General features: G+C 34.7%; 1 protein-coding gene across 6 annotated transcripts in view; it reads right to left on the bottom strand.

Moving 5' to 3' along the window:
• Positions 1–3,599: 3,599 nt before the first annotated feature.
• IFT81 (intraflagellar transport 81) overlaps positions 3,600–9,151 on the bottom strand; it is a 170,160-nt gene continuing 164,608 nt past the window's right edge. For all 6 annotated transcript variants that reach the window (XM_033097391.1, XM_033097393.1, XM_033097392.1 and 3 more), the window contains 2 exons: positions 8,963–9,008; positions 3,600–4,348 (listed from right to left, as the gene is read on the bottom strand). In XM_033097391.1, coding sequence (XP_032953282.1) covers positions 4,166–4,348; positions 8,963–9,008 — 229 coding nt within the window. In that variant the 3' untranslated portion in view covers positions 3,600–4,165. The remainder of the gene's footprint in view (positions 4,349–8,962; positions 9,009–9,151) is intronic.

Here is a 9,151-nt window from a genome sequence, read left to right as displayed (position 1 = left end):
TCCTTTCAAGCTTTGGAATTCTGTGACTGTTGATCAGGTTTTCATGTGCCGTGTTAAGCAGGGCCTTTCCAGAACCTGCTGTGACACTGAACTGAGGTGGAAACTAGTACTTTCACTGCAAAACAGGAATCTTTCATTTCCTCCTGTGCTCTGAATAGTGAATTTCCATAGCAGTGAACCAAGTTTGGTGACTCAAGTCTCTCAGCAGTTCTAGAAAGGAAATGGTGCAATTGTTTGCTGAGAAAGTACTTCCACTTGGCCAAAAGAGGGAGCACAGGAGCAGAAAGAGTTTGTGGCCCAATGTTTGAAAAAATACTTATTTGGATTCTATGTTTTCAGTGTTTAATTTCTTTTGCAAGGCTAAGATGGGACTAAACAACAGTTACAGCCAACTTTCTCTTTTCGAAGTTGTCTTAAGATCCGAGGGTCAAATCTTGAAAATATCCAGAGACCTTTGAATGATCCCTCTCTGCCCTCCCCAGACAAAGCGCTCACCTCCCCTCTGGCTTCCACACACCAATCACCTCTGATGAAACCGCTCTCATTAGAAGGAAAAGGAGGAGGAGTTAAGCCAGTAGTTCCTCCTGAGTGGAGAAACAATTGCATATTTAATAAAAATGCAACATTACTTCTCTCTTGGCTGCCATGAATTGTTAAAAAAAAAAAAAAGATTCATTGTATATATAATCTGGTTTGCACCTTCACTAACAAAGGAGAAGTTACTGATAACCAAGTTTACTGAAGGTTAATCATCAGGGTGCTAACTTACCCAGTCCCTAGGGCTAAACACTCCTTGTGCCAAGCAAGACGTATGATGCAAGCGCCTAGAACCTCTGTAGAAACAAGTCTTTGATTCACTCATTAGACACTAATATTTAGTGAGTGCCTCTGTAAGACAAGGAAGATACTATAAGACACACATCTCCACACAAAGTCATTTTTCAATACAAACTTGATTTTACCTTCGCAAAGGCAGATTTGGCTAGTTACGCATTTGTGCATATTTTCAAATTCAATTCAGAAGAATTCTGCAAATTTATATTATTTTTAGTTTGAGCAACATAGTCAATCTCTTATTTTACTCAAATTACCAGAAAGTACTCTGGTATCATGTTAGCCTAAAAACTTAAGAAACAAAACTATTTGGAAAATGCACAGAGGCAAAAAATTTCCAAAAAAATTTATATATGTTATACAAATTAATTAGGTAGAATAATACATTTGGATTTATTTGATAGTTTAATGAAATAGCTTCTTTTATTATTGCTGCCTGCTGAATTAAAGGAAAATGATAGAAAGTATTAGTCTAAAGGAGAAAGTTAAGTGTTCTGCAATTTCTTGAGCTCAGATTTGGTTTCCATATGCCTTTGAACAATGTTCTAAGTCCCTTCCGCTAGTCTGGACCTGGAAAATACATGACCTTAGATTAAATTGTCAATAGGTTTTTTTCTTTTCCCCCCTTCTCCCGCCTCCCCACCCCACCCCACCCCAGTTCAAGCTGTTGTTTCTCAGTCTAGTTGTGTAGGACATAGTTCCCAGGCCCATGCTGGTCTCTGAGCCTTCCTGCTCACGGCAGCTCTCTCCAGCTGCTGGCCACTCACACTGGCCACGGGCTGTTCCTGGCAGCACAGAGCACGCAGCAGCTCATTGCCAACCTCTGGCTGTTCACGGCAGCCCAGCTCCAGGAAGAGCCACTGTTCACAATCTTAGCTGTAGAGGGCGCAGCTCACTGGCCCATGTGGGAATCGAACCGGCGACCTCGGTGTTTGGAGCAGGGCACTCCAACCACCTGAGCCCATGGGGCCGGACCCAGTTGTCAATAGATTTATAACAGAAAAGACATTATCTATTTTGTAAGATTCTTCTTAAAGGACAACCTTTAAAATTGGATTATTTCCTGAACTAATGCAGAAAGCAAGATAAGCAGTGGCCTTTTGAAATTTACAGTTTATACAGTCAGTTCCATGCAACAGTTGGCAACACTGAGTCCTAGGAGAAGGAAATCTGTGAACACAGAAGCAGATTTCACAGACTACATTTTTCTCCTTTATTTGGGCCATCATGTGGAAGACAGATTATTTTCCAAAATGATTAAGTACTCTCATCAACCAGCCAGCTAGAGTGTCAATCCTGAAGAAAAAAATGTACTAAGCTTTTCTTCTGTTAGTGCCAGCTGTCAAAAACTGTTAAGAGTTAGTCAAAGCTTTCTAACGTCACAATCAAATCACAAAATGAGTGGAAAGTCACTGTACAAAACCCATTAAACTGCATTACTAAATGTCCAATGTCACATAAAAACTATAAATAACTTTGTACTTTTGGGCTTATTCTTTTTTTCAATTTGCTTTTCTTAAAGTAATGATGATGTTCTGCTTCAGTTAATAAAGTAATTTTGGAGCTGCTTTAGTGTTTAATCCACATACTCTTTCTCTGTGGAGTAAAGATGGCAAGCAATGATCAAATCAGAATTAAAAGAATTCCTTGGAGTATCTGTCGTTAACAATTTTAAAAATTAAGAGAAGAGCACCAAAGGCAGTGAAGGCTAAAAAAATTAAATACTAGGCATAATAATTTTACAAGTTGACTTTCCTTTGGGGAATCAAATGCTCTTTCTGTAAAGCGCATCTAGTCTTTTTCAAATATTTGCAAAGGAATTCATACTCTGGTTATGAAGGAACATTACTTACTACTGGCTTAAAAATAACAAGCCAGTAGCCAACACTGAATAAATACAGCTAGTTCAGTGTTCAAAAACTGATATTGAATTAAGAAGGTTTTGTTTCCACATACTGAAACACTGCCTTTACTCTTTTAGTATATGGTTGATCTAACAGCTGATCTAAAGGCTCAAATGAGAATGCTGGTAGTTAATACTTGCCCTTATAAGAGACTAAAGCTGAGGACCGGATTCCAACCACTTAATAACACTGAAATGCTTTTCTTCTTAAAATTTGTTAAAAATTTTTCCTTCTACACTTTCCTGGTAAGTTCTTCCTTGTTCTGATGGATCCCATCTCTTCTTGTAATAGCGCCTAGAATTACCAATAATCTCCATGCTAGTTAGTTTCTCTTATTACCAAGAAAGGAGCTTTAAAACAAAAATTAAGAGTAGAACACACTTGGGAACAAAGAGATCCAAAGCCATAATCAGGTTTGTATATTTTACAGCGGGTAGAAACAATTTTCTTCATTAATTCTTCTAACCCAAATGGACATGCTAACAATGTGAAATTTGAGTTTTCAGATCTAAATGAAAAACATTTTGAAATGTATCTGAACACTGAAATGAAGTAAATGGTGGCATATAAATTTAATATCTTTCTTTAATGAAAAATTAAAAAAAAATCTTCAAATACCTTGTACAAATGCAGAGATCAGAAGCACTTTGAACTCTTGAATTTCACTTGGAATCCTGTGCTAACTTTTTAGCACATGATAACATCTATATTCTATGACAATTTTTTGAATTTAAAATAACCGTCCCCAATACCTAAATATTCTATTAGACTTTTGGTGAAAATAAGTGGTAATCCTTAAATTTAATACAATACTATAAGATGAATACTAATTTAAAAAATAAATTTTGACACAATTATATGATTTTTAAATAAATAGCCATGATTTGTGCACTGAGTTTTATTTGCCTTTAAATAATACAAATAGAACAAATGTTATTCAAAATATTAAATTTTCTTGAATTTTACAGAAGAAAAAGAAACTGAAGTGAAACTGTAGGAATTGCTGAACTTCAGATTAATGTTTCTTCAAAACAAGAGATATTAGTTCCTAAAAGATTCTTCTAAAGTTAAAAAAAGATTAAGAAAAACATTAAGCCATTGGCTTATTACATTTAAAAAGAACTACATGTTTCTTAATGGAAATATGTTTACATTTACAGATAGTAAACTTAGTCTCCTGTCTCATAAAACTCAGAAGACACCACTGATGTCTAAACTAAGCAAAAATAAAAGCCTTTTTTTTTTCCATATTAAAAAACTTTGAAACCAAAATCTACCTTAACATTATTTTCCAAGAAGACTTAATAGGGAATGGCTAATCTGAAAGCAAAATGTTGTACAAACCACTTTCAAGAAAAGAAATACAGCATGGGATTATGATCATAGCTGGTTGTATTAACTAAAACCCCAAATGATGACACATGAATTCAGAGTATCAGCCGGTCCTCTCCTCCCTCCTGAATTACCTGACCAATGGAAGTTTGGCTTTGTTGTTTCAGAAAGCACTGCTTCTTACATTCCATCAATTGTTCAAAATCACGCCACATTTTTGCTTGTTTCATATTTGGACCATGACTTTCTCGTACAGCTTTTTGTTTTTCCCGAAGTTTCTATCATAAAAAAAAATGAGAATAATTAAATCTCAGTTACAGGGATTTACTTCTACTGCTATAATCAGAAGAATGTGGTATGCTTTGTACAACTGATGAGTAATAGTTAAGTAAACCAGGTTCTTCTGTGATGAATGAAAACTTAGATTATACAAGTTAATTAAATTTATAATAGATGTAGGAAAGCCTGAAGTTAAAAAGAACAGACAAAAATAAAGGGAATCTGGAAAGTGGAACAGTATCATGGTGTAGAAAAAGAATGCAGATTTTGGAGTCAGAAGACTTGAGTTTCAACCTTGCCTTTGCCACAAACTCTAAGTAAGATACTTAATGTCTCTGGACTTCAGTTTTCTAACTGTCGCTTAAGGCTAATAAGAGGGGATACTTATATAAGTATCTGCCTTATAAAATTATTTTTTCCCGGGACATAATTGATATAAGAATATATAATAAATTATCATTTGTTACATGTGTTATTATTATTAAATATTGTATTCTTTCCTCACTCAGTGTATGCTCTATGTATGCCCAAATAAATCGAATTGTATGCATGTATTTCTCACAGAGAAGGTGTAGTGTTTGTTTAGAAAGTACACTTATTAAACAGGCCCAAATCCTTATTAGAATTGTTGTTGTTACTACTGGCTTATGTGGTTCCATCTGCCAAAACTGTTCTACTCACTGACTCCAAAATTATAAACAGGAATACGGAAATATTTCAATAAATTGCAAAAATATACTTTGGGTCTATATTATGACAAATTGAGGAAGGGGGACTGAAAGGAGGAGTTGCATGAAGTCAGAGACAATGAGAGGAAAGAAAGTAAGGAAGGAAAAAGGGAAACAGAAGACGATAGTGTACACATAAGGGAAACACAGTGTGACCAAAATACATTCACTGACATTGAGTGTGATAAATCATCAAGGACAGAAAAGGAAGAAAAGACACAGAAACGGAGTACCCAGAAACATCCCCATCTTTTCCTCTTTTAGTGTATCGTTGATCTAATAGCTGATCTAAGGACATAAATGAGAAGGTTGAACGTTGGTACTTGCCCAAATAAGAGGCTAAACTAAGCTGAGGACCAGATTTAAACCACTTAACTTACAACTGCCCTCCCCAGCAATGGCTAATGAAAGCAAAGGTAATAGCAAACAGCAGTAGGAAACAAAACAGAATTAAGAAAACACAATTTAAATATAACCAGCAAATTTCTGACATAATACCTGGCATGCAAATACATCTATTTAAGTCTGTGTTACAAATAAAGTATTTTAGGGCAAATATTTTTATCCTCATAAACTAAAACAAAAGAGTGAGTTGGATCAAGAATTTTAAGAGTCCTGAGCATGATTTTAAGATTAAGGTACTACTTAAATGTAACTTTTTTTATATTATTGGAATAATTTCCTTGTCAAAAATTCTAACAACCTATAAAAGTTATTTAAAGAACCAAAGACAGGATGTGGGCACTGTCTTGTGTCAGAAATATTAAACTTAAGTTGCTTCACAACCACGTGTGCTTGAAACCTTTAAGTTTATGAATGCAACTGAAGTTAGTATATAATTTATTTTTAATGTTACTGTCATTTAATACAGATTCATTTTGTTGACAGTTGCAATGTATAAAAAATACCTGTCACAGATTCCATTGTTCTTTAAAGGGGGAGGTGGTAGTGTGGGGAGAAAGCAGCAATGCTCAGTACAACATTCCACAGTCCTTAGTCAGGCAAGCGCTAGTGTATGATAGTTGGAATTGTAGCACTGCTGGTTGGCCTAGTTTCAAAAACTCAGTTGGCCTGAGGAGGTCTATGGATGTCCAGTCGATGCTGGTTTGGAAGGCGTAGGCTATCATCCAGCTGAAAGGCTAGGTGTGTTCTGTTTGTCTCAAAAATGTAGACCATTTTTTTTCCTTTTGAGTATGGCATGTCATCCCATGAACGGAATAAGGGGCCTAGAACTCACAAATTCTCTGATAAAATGGAGGAATAAGCTTTAAGGTTTCCTTTTATTTTTTACTTGCACTACTGATGGACATTTATTCACAAATCGTACAGAAAGAACAGATGGACACTTTTTAGAGAAATGACGGATTCCATGTTTGGGACAGAAAATGTACAGGAACGTTTTGGAACGTTTTGTCATACCAGAAAGTAAAGAAGCCATCAAAGTCTAGCAGGATTGTTTCAAAGGGATTCAGGAGCTGATTTCAAGAGACTTCCACTGGCCAAAGATGGGGCAATTTGCCCACGGCCAGGAATAATAATTGCAGTAGATTGAAACATCAAATATGTTAAATCTGTAAGTCATAAAGATACTTTTGAAGGATGATACAGAACCAATGCATCACTTTGAAAGCCAGCAAATAAGCAAATCAAGCAGAATTCTGCCTTTCTTAAATGAACTGTACCTTAGGGTAACTAAATAGTTGATAAAAAGAAGTGGCTCTTTACAGACTTATTCAGGCCATTAAATGAAAAAGGAACAACTTAACTAGAATGTCACCTTTTTGCAACATCTAATGAATTATTGGATCTAGGAAGTGATTATTAATGGCTGCCAACATTATAAAAAGAGAGCCTCCTGATAGAAGCACATACTACCATTTATGAAGTATGCTCCGCAAATATTGAGTCATGTTTAATCAAGCCTATAGATCTAACTATCAATTCACAGGACATACTAAAAACAGAAGAACATGGTAATAACACCACAAGGATGCCATCAAAAAAGTGCAGGATGTTGGAAACCCATCAGGACAAGTAATCATGTATAAGTTTTCTTCCAACAAATCAATTGTAAAGAAGAAAGATGGAGGAGCAACCTAGAGAAAAAGAGACCTAGGTACAGCAACTAACAGCAATGTATGAATTCTTGTTAGGATCCTGATTTGAACAAATAAATCATTAAGAAATTACAAGACAGATGGTGAAACTGGAACATCGATTGGGTATTATGCAATTATTGTTAAATTATTTTTGGCATGATATGGTATTGTAGTTATGTTCAAAAAGAGTCTTTATGATACACACTGAAATATGACCACATAAAATAAGAAGATCTCTGAGATTTGCCTAAAAATGATATGGGCTGGGAAATGGATGGGATTATAGATAACAAAAGACTGGTAATGGCTACATGTGAGTTCATTACATAATGTCCTCTACTTTTTATGTAGGCTTGAAATTTTCCATAATAAAGAGTTTTAAAGTCTTTCTTTAAAAGACTTTTAAAAAGTCTAGTTAACAATTACTCCATGGTTTTTCTGAAGTTCACCTTTATTACTTACAGGTTTATGGGAGTTAATTCAGTTTTTATGTAAAAGCATAGATACATGTATGTTTCTAATAATGATTCAAACCAGAAAATGTAAATAAGAATGAATAATTTTGCCATCACCAATTTATTGAGTCAGACCAAGAGCTAAATTATGCAATGCATTAAGACTGAAACAAAGTCATATTTTTCATTTGTACTTTCAGAATGGACAAACTTCAATATATGTAATCCTTTCCAGGTTGCAGACTCAAGAATATTTAAACAATGAAATTGGACACCCATATAGTCAATATTTTAAAGAAAAACTGCAGCTAAACAACCCTTACCCATGATGCTATAAGCTTGACACTCTTGTTAGAAAAACTAATAAGAAACCTCAGTTTTCAATAGTGAAACTAAATAAGAAACAGATAAAATGGTGCATAGGGAAGCGCAGTTAGCCTGCACTATGCAACACAGACTTAAAATAACTGAGGATGATCTTGGAATTCACATAATTTAATTAAAAATTTTAATCTACCTATTTTAGTTTAAATGTGAGGAAATGAACTCCAAAGTGGTTAAGGGGTTTATTCAGAACCACAAACTTAGGACTGAAGCCAGCCTAATCCTGAGTTGTTGATAAATATAGATTGTTTTTAAAATTAAGAGAATGACAGAAATGGTGTCTTTAAAATGACTGTCAAAACGTGTTGCTTTATGAAGTCAATTAGGATAAACAACTAGTTGGTCATTTATGCCCTGATTGTCCAGGCCCTTACTGTCTACTACCTCTTCTACTTGGAGTGGCTCAGAGAACTGAGAAAACAAGATTCACTCACACGCCCCTATTTTCAGCAGCCCTCATACAAGACTGGCAGGGAAGGAGCTGATTATCTCAAGGTTTTCTGATTACTTGTATTAAATGAATTTTGCCATCACCAATTTATTGAGTCAGACCAAGAGCTAAATTATGTTTGTAAAATGCTTAGCCCAGAGCCTATGCATATTCAATAAAATAGATGAGTACATTTATACTTATCTCATAAACAGAGACACCTGAGAATAATCTGAAAACTTGGTAATTCATTACACATAGCATTTTTGTTGTGCAGAATCTTCTCATGACTTTTTGCTACTTAAAACTATGTATTTTTTTTCTCCAAAAATCCATGTGCCTTCACTTTTATAAAACTAAATTCGTAAGGAAGACTCTTCATCTTTGAAAGGGATTAAGAAGGATACAATTTCCCCTTGGGAACTGTACTATAACCTTTTAAAAAGAATGAGAATGTCAACCATGTACTGAAAGCCTGAATTAGACACATTTTAAAAAATACATTATACATTCTTACCTTTCCAAGGTTTTCCTGTTCAGCAATATTTTTGGTATACTGTTCCCTAGGGAGTCAACACAATGATTAGTTTCAATTTCCTTCAATTGATTTGATCATACAACTAAATTATAAATCAACTTATCTACCTAAACATATTAAACGATATAGTTTAGAGTACTGGAGTCAGAATGAAACCCATTATTAAAT

This window comes from Rhinolophus ferrumequinum, chromosome 25, assembly GCF_004115265.2.
Source record: "Rhinolophus ferrumequinum isolate MPI-CBG mRhiFer1 chromosome 25, mRhiFer1_v1.p, whole genome shotgun sequence".
Lineage (NCBI taxonomy): Eukaryota > Metazoa > Chordata > Mammalia > Chiroptera > Rhinolophidae > Rhinolophus > Rhinolophus ferrumequinum.
The sequence above is the reverse complement of the archived record's forward strand: the minus strand, read 5'-3'. Positions and strand labels throughout refer to the sequence as shown.